Source organism: Pectinophora gossypiella, chromosome 6 (genome assembly GCF_024362695.1).
Source record: "Pectinophora gossypiella chromosome 6, ilPecGoss1.1, whole genome shotgun sequence".
NCBI classification, from domain to species: Eukaryota; Metazoa; Arthropoda; class Insecta; order Lepidoptera; family Gelechiidae; genus Pectinophora; species Pectinophora gossypiella.
Window position 1 is genome coordinate 16,378,555 of NC_065409.1, and position 21,378 is coordinate 16,399,932.

The 21,378-nt window shown below is 38.9% G+C and overlaps 1 protein-coding gene across 1 annotated transcript in view; it reads left to right on the plus strand.

The window, feature by feature from the left end:
• The first annotated feature begins 6,416 nt into the window (after positions 1–6,416).
• LOC126367798 (TNF receptor-associated factor 4) overlaps positions 6,417–21,378 on the plus strand; it is a 125,150-nt gene continuing 110,188 nt past the window's right edge. The window contains exon 1 of the mRNA XM_050011546.1: positions 6,417–6,744. Coding sequence (XP_049867503.1) covers positions 6,710–6,744 — 35 coding nt within the window. The 5' untranslated portion in view covers positions 6,417–6,709. The remainder of the gene's footprint in view (positions 6,745–21,378) is intronic.

Genomic DNA, 21,378 nt, shown 5'->3' on the forward strand with positions numbered 1-21,378 from the left:
CGCGGTAAGAACTCGGTATTATGTGTTTTAATAATATTAATACATACATACGTACGTGAGCTTATGTTACGTTATGTAAAATTCAATTTTATCAAATTCAAATTCAAAAATGTCTTTATTTACACTTTAAATCGTAATTTTTTTACATAACGAGCGTCTCATCCGCCTGAAACTACTGCAGCTTCTCACAATCTGTATAGCCGGGGAAAAGAAGCTGCAAGAAAAACCTTGGCACAGGGCCCTAGACGTTCTTTAAAAAAATAAACATTATTATATTTTTATACGATTGAGTCATTTAGCATTAATATCTTCTAAATAATCACTAACTTTATAATAACCTTTTTGTAAAGTTACTGTTTAACTACTGTCTTAAAACAGTTGAGTATCAAGAGTCTACATAAGGATCAGATACATTGTTGCTAAAATGCGTGTTTACTGGTTGTTTATTAAGTTCCTTATACACTGTACAGTTAAACTAACGCCTCGGTTCTACATTGTTCCAGGTTCAGAAACCTAATGTCACAGACTACACAGTAATGTAATGTACACTTGTGTTGCCAAGTGTAGAGCATTTGCGTTCTTTTTTTTTAAGAATTTTTATCAAGAAAAACATAATAATTAGTCCGACTTTTTATAACGTTTTTTTATGACGTCACAGTGAGCTTATACATACAATATCCTTAGTAATTTCGTGTTTTGGCGTTTAGTAATCCCGACGACCCGATTACTCTAGCCATAGAGGCAGCCAATCAGCTCGCGACACCAAACACTTCAGGACCCCGATACCGACCCCGCCGCCGTGGTCGACGATTTCCCTCGATCAGCGCTTATCGCTATCGATCCACTCGGGTCGAATTATTCTTTCAAATATTTTTCCTCTCAGACGACGCTCTGAGCCGAGGTTCGCGCCCAACTGGGAACCCTCAGGCCTGTTGTCTTAAACTTTGTACCGGGTAAGAGCCTTCGGCGCTCCCCATTTGTCCGGCCAAGTAGTTAATGCCATCTGCGGCAAATTTACAATAAGTCACGAAAAGAAGGCGTTTAGTAAAAAATAACTGTTTTGACTGGTTGGACACTAGCCTATTTTGATTAAACATGCAGCTTTAGTCTCATTCCAATCAACTGCCAATTCCAGAACGTGCTTTGGGTGACATACCAAAGCTCTAGTTTACAACCTTGAATTATTATCATTTTCATCGTTTTATCGAACAAGCGAGCCTGTTTGGACATGTATCATCCTGTCAGGGCTGCTAATCAAGGGATCACCTGTTCGGGGCCTGTTCTTAGTATTCTGGAACATGTTTAACTAGTTTTGTCTTGGGCTGTGACTATTTTTAATAATGGAAGCCTCCGCCGAACGAACGGCCTCCGTGGTCCAGTGGTTTAAGAATTTTGGCTCACGATCCGGGTTCAAATCCCGGCGAGGACATATCACGAAAGTCACCTTGTGATCCCTAGTTTGTTTAGGACATTACAGGCTGATCACCTGATTGTCCGAAAGTAAGACGATCCGTGATTCGGAAGGCGCGTTAACTACTTACTGATGTACTTACGTAAGTTAGTAACGTTACGTGAGCCATGTCAGGGGCCTTTGGCGGCTCAATAGTAACCCTGACACCAGGGTTGATGGGGTTGGTAATCCACCTCGCAACCCACACGATAGAAGAAGATAATGAAAGCACTGACATCCTATAACCAAATAGACTCACGTTCGCTAAGGTGTTTGTCTAAAAAAAAACGTCCGAACTGTGTTGTAAATACGTATAAGTTCGATCCCTCAAATTAAGATGTTATGGCTGTTCGAATAAAGTGCAATATCGGTTTTACGGTCACGAGCATTAATATGTATACACTTTGGTACCATGTCACATTAACTTTTTTGACAAATTGAACGGCAAGTCTCACTAAATGTCAAATATGTCCTCCACCAACCCGTATTGGAGCAGCGTGGTGGAGTATGCTCCATACCCCCTCCGGTTGATTGAGGGGAGGCCTGTGCCCAGCAGTGGGACTTATATAGGCTGTTTATGTGTTTAATATGTGATAAGTATGTCGAATAAATATGTTTTCTTACTTTCTTTCTTATATGTGTATAGGTTCGGTTCAGTTGTACCTAGGATAAATCACGTCAAAAATGTACGTACTTATGTGTACTTAAACTGTAAAGAAGGTACTTAGTAATTTTGCCCTGAATTGACCTTATTCCTCATTCTATGCCTGAACATTGTGTCCATCAAAACGGGTATAATACATTTGATCTGGCTACTCGTATTATGATGCAATATTATTTAAAGCGATAGAAATATTACGTACTCTGTTCCCGATATGGTTACGTTGGTAGATCGTCATATCCTGTGTGCGCGTGCGCGGATGTGGGGACGCAATAAAACCAAAACCGATGGCACATGATAGGCGGCAATAGCCTCCGACTTTATGAAAAAAAAAGCTTTTTTTTCAAGGTTGACAGGTCTGGGGGGAAGCGTATCCGGTAAAAATAATAATCTTGTAATTGAAGCTAAATTAAATTCATTATATTCTCCATATTGGAACGGCCTTTGTCTTCCAGTGATTGCGTCATCCGTTGCGCAGTTGCGTTGGGCTTACTATCCGGAAGCCTCAGGAACGAATCCCAGTATCAAAAAAATAACTTTGTTATCTCTAATTTGGTTAGGACATTACAGGCTGATCACCTGATTGTCCGAAAGCAAGATGATCCGTGCGTCGGAAGCCACGTTAAGCCGTTGGTCCCGGTTGCTACTCATGAATATAAGTACGCGTTGATGATGATGATCTCTCTCCGACCGATTTCGGCCATGGCGACCACTTCGGCGTACGGGTTACATGAGTCATGTTAGGGGTCTTTGGCGGCTCAATACTAACCCAGAGATAATGACGCTGGTAATTCACCTCACAACCCATACGATAAGAAAAAGATTTTTCATATTAAGTAATCAAATGTCATACCTGGCGTGTGTTAAACATTTTGTATGTGGTGTGTATTGTTGTTGATTTGTATTGTATGCATGTGTGTCTGTAGACCAAATAAATCATTTATCTATCTATCTATCTATCTAAATGTATGAAGAGAATACAAGAGACAAAACGTATATTCTATAAATTCAAATTAAATAAAAAACATTCATAAACGCACGTCCTTATTCTCTATTATAGTGAAATCAACAAAATGAGAGAAAATATAATTATTTTCACGCGCATTTGATTAAAGTTTACCTAATCACACCCACTTGTTACGCCGGCTAAGTTGTTAAAAAAACACCCATATTATATTTTATTAATCGATCAGATATAAGAAAATGCGGCCATCACTATAATGCTCGTTTTACCATACTTTAATCACTGTATCTTTTGACAAGCTTTTATTATCTACTAGCTTTTGCCCGCGACTTCGTCCGCGTGGCGTGTTATATAAGAGAGAGATCTTTGTGTGTGTGGGAGTGCATACTTATGCAGTTTAGATTTTTTCATAAGTACAATTTTTTTCCCAATAACTCCCATTTTTCAAAATACAGCCAAAAATAAACTTTATATTTACTAAGGTATGCATGCATGCTAGATTGAATAAATTGATTGAATTGATTTTTTTTTAATTGATTGTTCATTGAGTTTTAATTTTAATACACACTTCCTCTCTTCCCTTCAACGTTGCTGTGCCCTACAGGGTCCATGTTTTAGTTCCTATGCCTATGTAACACCCCATTGTACTACATGGAATGCAATAAATAATTTAATTTAATTGAATTGAAAACATCTATCTTACGCGGTTTCGATTTTTTCATACAAAGGTTTTTTCCGCTAACTCCCGTTTCCGTGAGATTTTTGCAATATCCTGTTGCAACTAAGCTTTAAGTTTACTAAAGTACCTGCATGCCAAATTTCAAACGTCTAACTTGAGTGGTTTAGATTTTTCATACAAAAGGATTTTCCCGCTAATTCCCGTTCCCGTGGGAATTTCGGGAATTCCTTTCTTAGTGCACCTCTACGGTATCTAAGGTACCTGCGAGCCAAATTTCAAACATCTAACTTGAATGGTTTAAATTTTTCATACAAAAGGATTTTCCCGTTAATTCCCGTTCCCGTGAGAATTTCGGGAATTCCTTTCTTAGTGCACCTCCACGGTACCTAAGGTACCTGCATGACAAATTTCAAACGTCTAACTTGAGTGGTTTAGATTTTTCATACAAAAGGATTTTCCCGCTAATTCCCGTTCTCGTGAGAATTTCGGGAATTCCTTTCTTAGTGCACCTCTACGGTACTTAAGGTATCTGCATGCCAAATTTCAAACGTCTAACTTGAGTGGTTTAGATTTTTCATACAAAAGGATTTTCCCGCTAATTCCCGTTCCCGTGAGAATTTTCGGAATTCCTTTCTTAGTGCACCTTTACGGTACTTATGGTACCTGCATGCCAAATTTCAAACGTCTAACTTGAGTGGTTTAGATTTTTCATACAAAAGGATTTTCCCGCTAATTCCCGTTCCCGTGGGAATTTCGGAAATTCCTTTCTTAGTACAACTCTACGGTATCTAAGGTACCTGCATGACAAATTTCAAACATGTAACTTGAATGGTTTAGATTTTTCATACAAAAGGATTTTCCCGCTAATTCCCGTTCCCGTGAGAATTTTGGGAATTCCTTTCTTAGTGCACCTCTACGGTACCTATGGTACCTGCATGCCAAATTTCAAACGTCTAACTTGAGTGGTTTAGATTTTTCATACAAAAGGATTTTCCCGCTAATTCCCGTTCCCGTGGGAATTTCGGGAATTACTTTCTTAGTACACCTCTACGGTATCTAAGGTACCTGCGAGCTAAATTTCAAACATCTAACTTGAATGGTTTAGATTTTTCATACAAAAGGATTTTCCCGCTAATTCCCGTTCCCGTGAGAATTTTGGGAATTCCTTTCTTAGTGCACCTCTACGGTACCTAAGGTATCTGCATGACAAAATTTCAAACGTCTAACTTGAGTGGTTTAGATTTTTCATACAAAAGGATTTTCCCGCTAATACCCGTTCCCATGGGAATTTCGGGAATTCCTTTCTTAGTACACCTCTACGGTATCTAAGGTACCTGTATGCCAAATTTCAAACGTCTAACTTGAGTGGTTTAGATTTTTCATACAAAAGGATTTTCCCGCTAATTCCCGTTCCCGTAGGAATTTCGGGAATTCCTTTCTTAGTGCACCTCTACGGTATCTAAGGTACCTGCATGCCAAATTTCAAACGTCTAACTTGAGTGGTTTAGATTTTTCATACAAAAAGATTTCCCTTCACTACTCTGCTCCTATTGATTGTAGCGTGATGAAAAGTATACTATAACCTGTCCAGGAGTGTGAAGAATAATTGTACCAAGTTTCATTAAAATCCGTCCAGTAGTTTTTGTTTCTATAAGGAACATACAGACAGACAGACAGACAGACAGACAGATAGACAGACAGACAGACAGACAGACAGACAAAAATTTTACTGATTGCATTTTTGGCATCAGTATCGACCACTTATCACCCCCTGATAGTTATTTTGAAAAAATATTTAATGTACAGAATTGACCTCTCTACAGATTTATTATAAGTATAGACTAGCGACCCGAAAATCGAAGCGAATCGAAAAATGAAATTATTTACGACATCACATTAAAAACCTCAAAAATAACAGTATTTCTCCACTATTTAATGGATGTTATTATACATAAAAACCTTCCTCTTGAATCACTCTATCTATTAAACCGTATCAAAATCCGTTGCGTAGTTTTAAAGATTTAAGTTTTTTTTTTGACGTGACTTATTGTAGATTTGCCGCAGATGGCATTAACTACTTGGCCGGACAAATGGGGAGCGCTGAAGGCTCTCACCCGGTACACCGTTTAAGACAACAGGCCTGAGGGTGCGAACCTCGGCTCAGGGCGTCGTCTGAGAAGAAAAATATTTGAAAGAATTAATCGACCCTAGTGGGTCGATAGCGATAAGCGCTGAATGAGGGAAATCGTCGACCACGCCGGCGGGGTCGGTATCGGGGCCCTGAAGTGTTTGGTGTCGCGAGCTGATTGGCTGCCTAAAGATTTAAGCGTACATAGGGATATAGGGACAGAAAAACCGATTTTGTTTTATACTATGTAGTGATGTGATTTTCACACTATAACTAAGTACGTACTGTTTGTAAAGCAGATACATTAGAATAAAATTCCTCATTCGTAGCTGTCATAAATAATTTACCAGCTTTAAACCGTGTAAATCTACTTGAAAATTCCATCGGCATTAGGTACGTCAAAAGTTCAAACTCCTACAGTGAACAGTCTTCCCACCTGTTAACTTGTGGCTGTATAATTACCAGCCTATTGTCTGACAGTTTGTCACCGTCGACCGTGGACGGTCACCATCGCAGAACTACCGCGACCGTTGCGCCGTTAACACGCGTACCGCTCGAGTCGACCATTTGAATCGATCGATTCTAATTTATTACTAGTAAATGCGAATTTGAAATAACTCGTTCCATTTAAATTAAAAAGTGCGACTTTTTAATTTTGAAATTGGAATTCAATTTCAATTATTTTTAAATCTTGAATATTTTAATTTTTAAAAGTGCGTTCGAATTAATTTTAAGACATTTCTATTTTTTTAAGGACTGTTTGGAGTGAATAGGACGATTTTGATCCAGTATTTTGTGAAAGTGTTGGAAAGACAATCTAGTTTGAGATGACCCCAGTGGGACTTCTGTTCAAAGTGAACAGGTGAGTTAGCGGAGGTCTGTTAAGTGGAGTTGCGGGGCAAGTTTAAACTCGGGCTATTTGTGAAACGACCAATTTGGAATGGTCTTGAGTTAATTATTTTAATTACTTACATTAAGAAGTGATTGTATTTAATAAGTATTGTCTGATATTAACTTGAGTTTGTTTCTTTTTAAAAGTTTAACAAACAAATAAATAATACGAACCTATTCAACAATGGATCAAATAATTATTTTTAGATTTTTCGTTAAAGACCACACACTTCAAAAAACTAAAATTGTAGAGATCATTTATGAATGCAGTCCCACATACGTAATTATGAAAATATACAAAATGAATACGTAGTTATTTATGGTGCCTATTATGTTTTCCCTTATGAATTAGAATATTTCCAAAAAGCCCTATTGCTCGACTTGCCTCGCGACATGTCCATTTGTATGCAGTTACACATGACCATGTACGAGTGAGGGTCGTTCTATGGGATGCGCTTGCGCATACACGTGTGTCAATATTCTATGGAAACTTTTTGTATGTTTGGTTTACCACTTTTTTATGATAGAAATGTAACTCAAACCACTTTAATTAACTAGAAATAATATAAATATTATGAAGTACCTATAATATAATCATTCCAAGCATATTGTAAAGACTAAATATTTGAATATGATGAACAATTTAAGTCGGCGACGGGCTCGTAATTTGTCAACGTAGTCGTGGCTTATGGCGGCTCAATAATTACCTGATACCATGGTTGATGGGGTTAGGTAATCCATCTCACAACCCACACGATAGGAGAAGAACGTAGTCATCTACATAGGTACATTCATAAGATCACGCCTACTTCTCGTTAGGGTAGGCAGAGACCACGGAATTTCCTAGCGTTATCCCGTTTTCGCGGGGTCCGCTTACCTAACCTGAAGTCTTGACACGTCCGGTTTTTACAGAAGCGATTGCCTGTCTGACCTTCCAACCCGCGCAGAAAATACCATACCGATACAGAAACGCATTTCTCGGGAATGTGGGTTTCTTTAACCTGAGTACGTGATAATCATTTATGATCCAAACCAAATATGAATTTGAAAACTATACTTTAGGCCCGTGCTTGGTTTCAATCCTGTGACCTAACAGTGAGAGTTAAGCGTTCTTCCAAATGGGCTACCATGGCTTTTCAATACATACCTAGACTTATATCTATATAGATAGAAATTACTAAGCAAAGAACATTGGCGAGAAAATATTTAAAAAAAAGTTAGCGTCTAGTAATGCGACATTTACTAATCTTCATAGGGTTTCCCGTGCGTTTATTTTAAGACTAATATGTTTAAGAACACATATAGACTCATTTTAGATATTAATGATGAATAGACGCTGTAATTTGGACTTAAATAAAAACTTGTATGGGCGCTCGCCATTGTTCTTTACTGCATGTTGTTTTGTTACTTGTGCACTGCCTTCCCCGATAGTGATTACAAGCGTGAGTTTTGTCTATTCGTTTATTAAAAAAAAAAACTGAAACAGAGGTGGTGATTCCAGTACACATCTTTACATTTTCCTTTTTTTATTTCCCGTCCCTTTCCTTTTCGGTGGATAAGAAAATGACAGGTGTAATAAGCAACGCAACTTAAAATAAATTTAGGAGGTGTCTGTGGGAATCAAAGCATTGGCCCTATCTATCAATTATATTATCTGACTGTTACTATGAACGAAAAAAAAATAAACACTTTTATTTTACTTACTTAAAACATTAATTACAACAATGACATTTCAGTAACAATATTTACTTAACTTGTTTTTAATAAATGTGAAACCTTGATATTCAAAGGTAGTTTTAATAAAAATAATAATCGTGTTCAGACGGCTGTTATTAAAAGAAATCTTTTATTTATGTTTAAGTCTGTTTTGTTGGATACTACAAGTACTTACAGTAACATTTATTTTATGAGAGTGTTAATACATTTTGCAAGATTGTTCATACTATAATTTGTATGAGATTAAGTATGTATGAACGCTAATAATCGGCATTCAAAAATTTGCTTATTTACTGACGCGTTCGCGAAAAAATACTTTCCTTTTGAGATTTGGAACCGTAAAAAAATAATACAAGAGGACCAATATAACACAACATAGTCCGAGGTACATCCATCGCAAGATGAACTAAGGCCCTAAATTCAGACCATGATTCTAAGTTAATATCAAGTGGAATTTTCTTGTCGGAAAATTCATGAAAATTTTAGTGTCTTTTTACATTATTTTCCGTTTCATACGTTTGCGACGGAAAATTCCACTTGATATCAACTCAGAATCATGACCTGAACCCTCAAAGTTTTCGTTACGATGTCACTAACACCCTGTATATTTACGAATGTGAGTTGGAATGTTGGTTGTCAACAGTGGCTGCAAGTTGTCTTTAATTACTTGTGGCTCTGCCCACCCCATTAGGGATTACGGGCGCGAGTTTATGTATGTATGTATGTGAGTTGGACGAGCGATTCAAGAATAAGGCCCCATGCTTAATGACGATCAAGTCAGATCGCACTAATACAAGATGCAGTGTTCCGAGGAAGGACTGGTCTGGTCAGGGAGGAAGTGTTTATTGCTGGGAACTAACGGGCCGACTGCGTGGTCTGCGACGATTAAGCAGGGAAATGACCGGGGCAATCGTTGCTTACATAACATACATACATACACAACCTATTTATGTCACATTGATGGGCACAGCCTCTCAGTCAACCGGAGGGAGGTATGAACCGTGAAAGCCACACCATGTGGCTCCTGTGCGGGGTTCGGGGTGCGCGGTGCGGGGTGTGGGGATTTTCATCAGAAATCATATCAGATTTTTACAAAATCCATACCTATAGAAATTAACACGTAATTTCTATTCCGTTTTTTTTAAAGTAAGCAATCATCTATATTTACAACAATATAGGTAATATTAACTGTTTCTTGGCATATTATGAAATGACTCAAATAAATAAAATTATCACTGACCATTGCATTAAAAATAAACTGCTCTCGTTGACGTCTTTTCTATGAAGAATACTTATGAATCATCAATGAGTGGATTGTTCTTATACAAGTTAATATTTATGTATGTATTGTTAGTAACATACACTTACTTGCATTAATAACATTATTTAATATTATAATGAACGCGTGAAGATAACTGCGGATAAACAAGCAGCATAAAAATAAACTGATAACGGAATTATTGAACCAGAAAGCGATATAAATAAATTAAAGATTATAAACAAAAGGTTATAAATAAAATAAGATTTACAATGTCATTTATATTGTTATTAAAATAACAACTTGATAAACATAAACTGCATTACTCGCTACTTACACGTCATAATAATTATAATAATAAATAAGTTTATTTTAAGTTTGTTCCGTGCTTTGGAGGGCACGTTAAGCCGTTGGTCCCGGCTATTAGCCATAAAAACACCTCCACCAACCCGCATTGGAGCAGCGTGGTGGAGTATGCTACATACCCCCTCCGGTTGATTGAGGGGAGGCCTGTGTCCAGCAGTGGGACGTATATAGGCTGATTATGTTTATGTATGTTTTTGTTACTGTCTATTTATTTGTACTCTCTTGTATAAGCTCTTTTTCCTGCATGTTTTGATTGTAAGTTATGTGTTACTCATTATAGTAAATATGTGGTAAACATTATTATTATTGTGGTATTTTCCCGGAATTGGGATCTCCGTTAGGCGCGAGTAGGGTTCCTGCAACCGACTTGGCTCCACACGTATTGGCTTGCCTTTCCTGTGGAGCTAGCCAAGGAGGTCGAGAGGGTGACGTAGGTCTTAGGCAACCCTGCGCTTCCTTAAGTGTGTCCTAGGCGACTCATTGTCTGTGGAGAGGATACTTCACCCACGTAAGTCTGATAAAGGAAGGTAAACATTAAGGCAAATATTAATAGAGTGTTAGGACTGGTCAACAATGGTGGTGTCCTATATAAAAGGGCTTAACTCAGCCGCGGCGCGAGCCACAACACTGGTATTCTGTGGTTGCTGTGCAGAGCCTACACGCTCTTATCCTGTCCATGCGAATTTTTCAATGTATATCTTCGTTAACGTTAACGAATGACTCAAGATGTACTTTAGACGTTAAAACCAGAATAGCAATGGCAAAACAAGCTTTCCATAACAAAGGGTGCATATTCAAGGCTAGGATTGCCAAATCTATCAGAAAAAGATGTGTCAAAACCTTCGTATGGAGTATAGCCCTCTATGGATGTGAAACTTGGACACTGACACAGAAGGACAGAGAGAGACTCGAGGCCTTTGAAATGTGGTGTTGGAGGAGGATGGAAAGAATAAGTTGGACAGAAAGGGTTACAAATGAGGAAGTGCTAGTAAGAGTAAGGGAAAAGAGACAAATACTGAGAATTATTGAGGACAGAAGAGGCAAGATGATTGGACACCTAATAAGACACGACGAATTCATTAAAAACATCATAGAAGGAAAGCTAGAAGGAAAGAGAGGAAGGGGAAGACCAAGAAGAGCTTACATGGAACAGATTAAAGAAAAGGTTAACGTCGTGTCTTATAGGGAAGTCAAGGAATTGGCCTTTGATAGACTGGCATGGAAAATGCTACACCGACAAGAGCGTGGCTCTTAAATTGATGATGATATCTTCGTTACGCCCACGATGGTGTCATGTATCTGAAGCATTAAGTATTGACGACCTCTGTGGCCCAGTGCGATGTGCTCACGATCCGGAGGTCCCCGGGTTCGAATCACGGTGGGGACAAATCACAAAAATCACTTTACGATCCCTAGTTTGGTTAGGACATTACAGGCTGATCACCTGATTGTCCAAAAGTAAGATGTTCCGTGTTTAGGAAGGCACGTTAAGCCGTTGGTTCCGGTTACTATTTACTGATGTAAGTACGTAGTCGTTACATGAGTCATGTCAGCGGCCTATGGCGGCTCAATAATAACCCTGACACCAGAGTTGATGGGGTTGGTAATCCACCTCACAACCCACACGATAGAAGAAGTATTAAGATGAAAATCATTATACTTTTAAGTATACCTATTTCCAACTCGAGACTTCGGTAATGTGTAAATAATAGTAATGATACTTGATAACTGGTAATTTGTGTCATTTCCTATGTAACTGTTATTTTCTAACTGAATTATAGAATAGGGTAGTATCTAACGTAATATCAATTTATTTATTATAGTAAATTAAATGTTAAATGACAAAAATAACTTACAATCTATAACTGATGGCCAATTTATACAAAAGAAATCTAAGACTACCTCTACAAAATTACAAATTAAACATTAATACAATTAGAAATTAACAATTCAAGACCTTACGTGTCTAATCGTCAAATAATCCCCCCCGAGTTATTCCAGGCGCAAAGGTCCCCATTACACTCGCCGCATTACCACGTTGTATGGCGATGGACAACCTTTGCACCAAGAAAGAGCCCGCACGCATATCGGACCCCCTCTCTCCAACCAACTAGTCAAATCAGTTACTTTTTACTTAATTACTAAACATCTTTTTTTGACGTGACTTATTATAGATTTGCCGCAGATGGAATTTTAACTACTTGGCCGGACAAATGGGGAGCGCTGAAGGCTCTCTTACTAAACGTCAAAACTAGTAATTACTATGGAATTTGTGACAAAATGTCGCATTTATTTTTACATTTTTCTTTATTCAAATTCATAAATAAGTTGAATAGAAAAAAAAACAATCTCCCTAGCATTATCCCATTTATGTCACAGGGTCCGATAACCTAACTTACAGGGCTAACATACGCAATGTGATAAATTTATCGATCGATTCAATCAATTTAGTCGAAATCGATAAGTTATTTTTTTTTTCCTAACATGCGTATTTTGACAGAACGACATGACTTATTTTGGGTTCACATAAAACGACGTAATTATATCGTCAGAATCGATATAACTTTCCCGTGACAAAATTTAATCACGTTGTGCAGAAGATTTGACAGGTCCGGTTTTTTACGGAAGCGACTGCCTGTCTGACCTTCCAACCCGCGAAGGGAAAACCAGCCCTATACAGGTTAAGAGAGGAGCTCGGTAGCGCAGCGGTTAACGCGCTCGGTCTGCGATTGTTGAAGTTAAGCATCTTTCGCATTTCATAGGATGGGTGACCACAAAATTAAAAAAAAAGTTTTCATCTCGAGCTCCTCCGTGCTTCGGATAGCACGTTAAACCATTGGTTCCGGCTGCATTAGCAGTCGTTAATAACCATCAATCCGCACTGGGCCCGCGTGATGGTTTAAGGCCCGATCTCCCTATCCATCCATAGGGAAAGCCCGTGCCATAGCAGTGGGGACATTAATGGGCTGATGGTGATGATGACAGGTTAAGTCACATACCTCCAAATGCATTTGTCGGGAATGTGAGTTTGTGCTTCTATGCTGTTCTGGGAGCATATAAAAAACATAGAACACGTTCAGCAGCTTCTCTTCCCGGGCATGTCGTAAAAACCGCTTGTGTCCTCTAACATGATGGACTAATGTTATGGGCGATAGGCTGATCCCTTATCACCATAAGGTTCATCATATCCATCTTTGGACTTCGTATCAACAGTGGCTGCAAGTTGTCTTTGATTACTTGTGGCTCTGCCCACCCCATTAGGGATTACGGGCGTGAGTTTATGTATGTATGTATGTATGTGAGTTTTCTCACGATGTTTTCCGTTACCGCTGAGCGTGTGTGTGTGTTTCGGTTTTCACCATAAGTCGACGAATAAGTATACCTATATTCTGCACATAGCGAGCACACAAACAATTAAGAAATTACATAGCACAAGATGGAAATAATCAGCGAAGACGTACTACATAACTATTGCGTGTGAACAGAAAACGGTATATTGCGCTTGCGGGGTGCGCACACGATCAAACAGGTACTGACTTTGATCCGATTGTTTTTATTCATACATGTCGGCGTTTTTTTTATATTTGCTTTCATTAAAGTCTTTGCCAAATGCGGCTCGCGATCCGGAGGTCCTGGTTTTAAAAAAAAAGAAGAATAAAACTTACTTTAGTATCACCTCATTGTCCGAAAGAAAGATGATCCGTGCTTCGGAAGGCACGTTAAGCCGTTGGTCCCGGTTACTACTTGCTGATGTAAGTAAGTAGTCGCTACATGAGCCATGTCAGGGACCTTTGGCGGCTCAATAGTAACCCTGACAACAGGGTTGATCAGGTTGGTACTCCACCTTACAACCCACACTATAGATTCTATAGTCTTCTTCTACGTAGTATAGAAGAAGACTTAAGTAAGTATCTTATTTTTTTCGATTGATTAATGTGTAGGACTATAGTATAGAAGAAGACTTAAGTAAGTATCTTATTTTTTTCGATTGATTAATGTGTAGGACGTAAGAGAAGTAAGTAGGCTCACCCCACACTATAGATTCTATAGTCTTCTTCTATAGTATAGAAGAAGACTTAAATAAGTATCTTATTTTTTTCGATTGATTAATGTGTAGGACGTAAGAGAAGTAAGTAGGCTCGAAGAAAATGGAATTGCATAGTCTCTGCTTACCTCGGTGAGAACTTTTTAGAATTTTATGTATGTATGTATTTAAATGTCAAAAAGGCAGGCGCTGCGCGTAATACCCTCTTAAAATGATAATATTGGCAACCAAATAGTTTCCCGTTGATAGTTCAAGTGACATTTTAATGATTGGTACACTTCCCAACACAAAATGCGATGTATTTGCCTAACAAATTGTGAATTCTAGTGCTTAGGTTTTATGTATGTGTTGTCGTTATAAATAATGCAAGTTTGTATCTCATTGGCACAGTTCGGCCCACCTCGCTCACGGTTTGAAACTAACTTGGGAATTACAAAACTTGAAGTCTGTTTAATCGTGGAATAATCCGTGGGTGAGCCTCAATGTACAGTCATGAGCAATATCATGTACTTACCCACTTTAGAACCCTGTCGCACTATCATATTTGACATTTAATGAGACTTACGGTTTAATTTGTCAAAAAAGTTAATGTGACATGGTACACGAGACCGTACTTCATCATCACCAGCCCATTAACGTCCCCACTGCTGGGGCACGGGCCTTCCCTATGGATGGATAGGGAGATCGGGCCTTAAACCACCACGCGGGCCCAGTGCGGATTGGTGGTTATTAACGACTGCTAATGCAGCCGGGATCAACGGCTTAACGTGCCTTCCGAAGCACGGAGGAGCTCGAGATGAAACTTTTTTTTTTTTGTGGTCACCCATCCTATGACCGGCCTTTGCGAAAGTTGCTTAACTTCAACAATCGCAGACCGAGCGCGTTTACCGCTGCGCCACCGAGCTCCTCAACTCGGTCCGTACTTACCTACTATAAAACAAAACGATGAGGAACTTTCCAGGCTACGTTTCTTCAAAATATAGATGGCGCTGTCGAGTTTTGACGTGATAATTACCTATTTTCTCATTACTCTGGTAGCTACGTAGTTATTCAAAAATACAATGTAATGGCAGAAACATAATTGTTGCTTCACATTGGTGCTAATTCCTGTAAACACCATCTAATTTTATTTTAAGTTATATCTGTCACTTTCTTATCCGCCGAAAAGGAAAGGGACGGGTAATCGACAAGCATAAAATTTATGGAACACACGTCAATTTTAAGCACAAATCTAAAACAACCGTCTAAAAATTCGCCCGGGTTATTCATTTATTTACTCATTCTTCCTAAAATTAAGAGCTGTCAATCATCCGTCCCTTTCCTTTTCGGCGGATAAGAAAATGACAGGTATAACTTAAAGTAAAATTAAGAGATGTCTGCAGGAATCGGGGCCATTATGTATAGAATTATGTTGCTACACATTGCTTCTCTATATTTTGATAAGAATAGTAACAATGGAAGATGTAATTGAGCTTGGTTTATTTTTATTTTTTTTAAAGAACGTCTAGGGCTATACAGGTTGTGAGAAGCTGCAGTAGTTTAAGGCGGATGAGACGTTCGTTATGTAAAAATTGACGATTCAAAGTGTAACTACGTTACCTACTGAATAAAGATATTTTTGAATTTGGGTGTAATAAACGGGTCATCATTTATACTCAAAAACAAAAAGATAAAAAAATGCATATTATGTCTGTTATCCATGAAATTATAACGTTAAACGAAGGAAAATGTTTACAGCGCCGTCTGTATTGTCTTTGAAGAACGTTGCCTTGAAAGTCCCGCATTAGTGATTGAAATACTTATATATCAATATAGATATTATAGATAACATTTTACAATAGCTTAAATGCGCGGTAGCTATTAGATCTATCTATGTACAGAAAGCAGTATGACGTTCATTAGCATAATTATGTAGCAGTCAAGATTTAGGCCGATCAATTATTTTCTGTCTAACACTACACTTACTTCGTGGTCCCGTGGTTGACCGTTGGCATAATACAGAGGTCCAAGGGAATTATGAAAAAAATAAATAAGCGGGTGGAAGTGGTAGAGTTGAAAGAGGATGGCGTAGGCCTACATACCCCGACACGCATGGGAGCGTGTCCAGCCCAGCGGGCGCTGGGCCCGTAAGGGCATCCGCCGGCGGGGACGCGGTTGTGTAATATTATTATGGAATACCATTGTATTTAAGTCCATAAATTATGTAATACATACTAGATTTTAAAAAAAGAAAAGAAAGGAAAACATGAAACAGTAGGACTAGGGCCCTGTGCTGGGAGGTTTTCTGGCCACGTCTTTCCTCAGCGTTACAGATTCCGATGTGGTAGTAGTTTTACAGCTAGTTACATAATATGTAATTTAATTTTTTGACGTTCAAAAAGCGCTAACTTTGTAAGCCAATTTTGAAAAATAAATACTTTTGATTATTTTTTTAAATTTGTGTGCAATTGCCCGTATCCCCGCCACACGGCGGCAAGGAGGGACACCTTTGGGTTTTGGTGGGTATACCGGGTGGCGACACCCGGGGAGTCCCACACCACGTCGTGCCCCCGGGCGGCGTGGTATGCATAACGCATTTCCCAACGTTAAAAAAAGGCGTACATACCGCGATCAGATCCAGGATGTTTTAAAGAAAGACCAGGTCAGAAGTCCATCTTTTATTCTAATCTAAACCGGCGAGCATGCAGTCTTTGGTAAGAGTAGAAGAAGCGTAGATGGTGTGTCAGGATCGTAGTAAATGGAATGCCGTGGTTACTGCCTACCCTAACAGGAAATAAGCGTGATCTTATACATGGTCAAGCATAGAAATGTATCCCCCTATAATCTGTTAGACATGATTCCCACTGGAGATTACCAACAAGACTAGTAACGCGATAGCGCGGATACAAGTCGATGCTCGCCTGTCTGCGCGGGCGCAGTTCCCAGCGGTGTAGGTTACAGCAGCCCTGGCGCATGGCGATTTGTTTTGTTTTGCCTGGAAGCTTTGGTTACTTAGTTGGCGAAGAAAATCTACTCGGTACTTGTAAGCAGGTCAATAACAATAGACAGAGTAGACTAAAATCATTTCCGTAATCCCTAACAGGGTAGGTTGAATCACGAGTATAATAGTTACAGTAAACCTCCATGGACTAGTAGTTGAGCGTTGGACTCACGATCCGAAGGTCCCAGGCTCGAATCCCGATGAGGACATATAACAAAAATCACTTTGTGATCCCTAGTTTGCTTAGGATATTGCAGGCTGATCACCCGATTGTCCGAAAGTAAGATAATCCGTGCATCGGAAGGCACCTTTAGCCGTTTCCGGTTACTACTTACATCTGATATAAGTACGTGAGATGAGTCATGTCAGGGGCCTTTGGCGTCTCAATAATAACCGCACAACCCACACGATAGAAGAAGACGGTAAAGTATAGTTACATAGGGCATTATGTTTAATTGGAACATAGAACAAAGCATGAGCCTATTCTTGACAGCTGTTTTTATCTTCCCGGGTATGTCGTAAAAACCTATGTATCTTTTTAAATATGATGTACATTACTACATTAGTCCTGACGGGATTCAGCCCTCAAGGGTCGATCCATTTCTTCATATTCATATTCATTTATTGCATGTCACAAAAATAAATTAAGGTGCAACATAGTAAGAAGGTACATGTGACGCCCTGCAAGGGCACGGCAATATAAAAGAGGCGACACTAGGTGCCTTATTATAATAATATTATAACATCTAACTAAATATTATTGTTACGTAATTAGGTAGGTCATCATCATCAATTTAAGAGCCACGCTCTTGTCGGTGTAGCATTTTCCATTCCAGTCTATCAAAGGCCAATTCCTTGACTTCCCTATAAGACACGACGTTAACCTTTTCTTTAATCTGTTCCATGTAAGCTCTTCTTGGTCTTCCCCTTCCTCTCTTTCCTTCTAGCTTTCCTTCTATGATGTTTTTAATGAATTCGTCGTGTCTTATTAGGTGTCCAATCATCTTGCCTCTTCTGTCCTCAATAATTCTCAGTATTAGGTAGGTACAAAATTTAAATACAAATCCAGACGACGCCCTGGGCTAAGGTTTGCGCCCAACTGGGTACCCTCAGGCCTATTGTCTTAAATTTTGTGCCGGGTGAGAGCCCTTAGCGCTCCCCGTTTTCGAATTTCTATAGGTACCTATAATCCTCTCAAATGAAAAAGTGCTAGAAAGAGTTGAAGAAAAGAGAACCATAATGCAGACTATAGAGAACCGGAGAGGAAATATGATTGGCCACCTGATACGACACGATTTATTTATAACAAACATCATAGAAGGAAAAATTTAAGGGAAGAGAGGAAGGGGTAGACCTAGGAGAACATTTATGAAACAAATAAAAGAGAAGGTGCAGGTCGTGTCTTATCGTGAAGGATTTGGCAGGAAGAAGAGAGGAATGGCCATTACTCCACCGACAAGAGCGCGGCTCTCTCTTAAATAAAGAAAGAGAGAGAATCCTCTCAGAAGACGCTCTAAGGCGAGTTTCGCGTCCAACTGGGCACCCTCAGGCTTGTTGTCTTAAATTTTGTACAGGGTGCAAGAGGTAACAAATAACGTCAAAAAAAAAAAAACTGGCGGGATCTACATTAGACCTCCAAGTTGATTGACACGACCGGTTTTAAACCAATTTCAGATTTCTAAACAACCATACTGTAACCATTAAGCCATTAATCATTTTGTTATCTAATAATAGGTTCAATAAACGTAATTAACATGATAAGTACTTTACTTAACCGCAAGCCGCGTTGTTTGCGTTACGTTTACGTACACGTTAACGTTTGGTAGACAAATGGTTTATTGGTGCAAAAAAGTGTTAATGTTTTTACTTTCAGTGTGTTAGCGTAACATTTTTAAATCACGAATGAGCTTGACTTGACGAATTAAGTCATAATTTGCAGTAATACTTAGATTTGTTGGCAATTTCAAAAAAGGAACGTTACGTCACTTTTTAAGAGAAAAACGTTTTGGCGGGTGTTCCGTCTGCGACTACGAGGAAAGAAAAACAAGTGAAGACGATTATTGTCGAGAGAAGCGAAAACTGAAAGACTATTTGTTGTATTCTTTTGTATTAATATTTCTTATTATAATTTGTAGTAATAATATTTGGTTTCCGTAATAAGAGTGATATTTGAGCTACTTCACATTTACTGATTAAAACTGGGTATGTTACTAATATTTACGTTTTATTGTAGAGTTTGCTAACAGATTATGCGGTTTGGTTCCTAGATGCGTTTGTTTACTTAAAATTGTTTTTTTATGTCGTGACTTTTTTTGGCCGGACAAATGGGGCCCGCTGAGGGCTCTCACTCGGTACAAAGTTCAAGACAACAGACCTCAGGGTGCCCAGTTGGGCGTGAACCTCTATGACTTCAGTTCAGCCAGCACTCAATACCTGTCAGGACAAATGAAGCAAGCTAAACTAGACATGCATGATCATGATATCGCGTGTTTCTCCCCGTCACTGTCAGCCCAGAAGACATTAAATGCGTGTAACATGCGCAAGCGCAGCCGCGGTTATATCAACATAACATAACTCATGTATGACTAATAAAGGTTATTACACTGTAGGAAAATAAGGAAGTGTCTTAATGTCAAGTTTGTCATGTGATAAATTACGAGAGTACCCGCGAGTAGATATCCATCTTTGGACTTCGTATCAACAGTGGCTGCAAGTTGTCTTTGATTACTTGTGGCTCTGCCCACCCCATTAGGGATTACGGGCGTGAGTTTATGTATGTATGTATGTAAATTACGAGAGTGTCCACATGTTTCACACGTTATAAATGTTTATACATACATACATTTACGCTGGTCGTTCCTCGTGGAATGGGCAGAGGCATATTTAAGTCAAAACTACCCCTCAAGGGCTTTTCAATAATCAGATAAATACAAAATTAATGATAATTGTATGTTAAATGACATCGTAACGAAAACTTTGAGGGGTGATTCAGACCATAATTCTGAGCTGATATCAAGTGAAATTTTCCGTCGCAATAGTATGGAATTGAAAATAATTAAAAAAAAACATTAAAATTTTCACAAATTTTCTGACACGAAATTCCACTTGATATCGACTCAGAATCATGGTCTGAATCATCCGCCTCAGTATTCGTTACGATGTAACTAACACCCTGTACATTTTAATCTTAAGTAACAACCAATAGGTATGTCAAAGAATAATGAATAATATTATGTAATGATCAAGGTGCTGATTCCTGTACACACCATCTAATTTTATTTTAAGATATACCTGTCATTTTCTTATCCGCTCACGTCAATTTTAGGCAGAAATTTAGAAAGCCCTTCCAAACTTTTTTTATTGGCCAATAACCCGGCAGCGCCTGACACGAATTGGTGCGGCGCGGATAGTGTCCGTTCATAAGCACAGAAGTCCTCTGCCTCCGTGGTCCAGTGGTTGAGCGTTGGGCTCACAATCCGGAGGTCCCAGGTTCGAATCCCGGTGGGGACATATCACAAAAATCACTTTGTGATCCCTAGTTTGGTTAGAACATTACAGGCTGATCACCTGATTGTCCAAGTAAGATGATCCGTGCTTCGGACGGCACGTTCAGCCGTTGGTCCCGGTTACTTACTACTTATTGATGTAAGTAGGCGTTATATGAGCAATGTCTGGGGCCTTTGACGGCTCAATAAAAACCCTGACACCAGGGTTGATGAGGTTGGTAATTCACCTTACAACCCACACGATAGAAGATGCACAGAAGTTAAATTAGTATACGTAGTCATCCTATGACAGTCAAGTGATATAAATACGAGTATAATGGCGTGAGACATAATATGCATGCAAATCTTGACCATTGCATGCATATGCACAAACATCATGATGCAATATGTGTTATTCGCTTAATTACTATACTTTTACTGCAAGTGATATAATCGGATTATAAGTTAAATAAGGATGGATCGATCATTTTAATCTTCCTAGTTATACCTCTAGTTAATCCGCTAACTGAGGAAAGGCGATTATGTCACTTTGTAAATGTTCTCAATCAACTTATGATCATAATCATATAGCGGTTTAAAGTTGCGTGAATTTTATAGAGAAAATTATATCGAAAAATACTGACTCAAACGGGACTTGAACCCGCAACGAGTTAAGGCGGGACGAGCATTTTAATCATTCCTACGCCATCGGGTCCTCATCCTTGTCATCGTCATTTTTTCGACTCCAGCGCCAT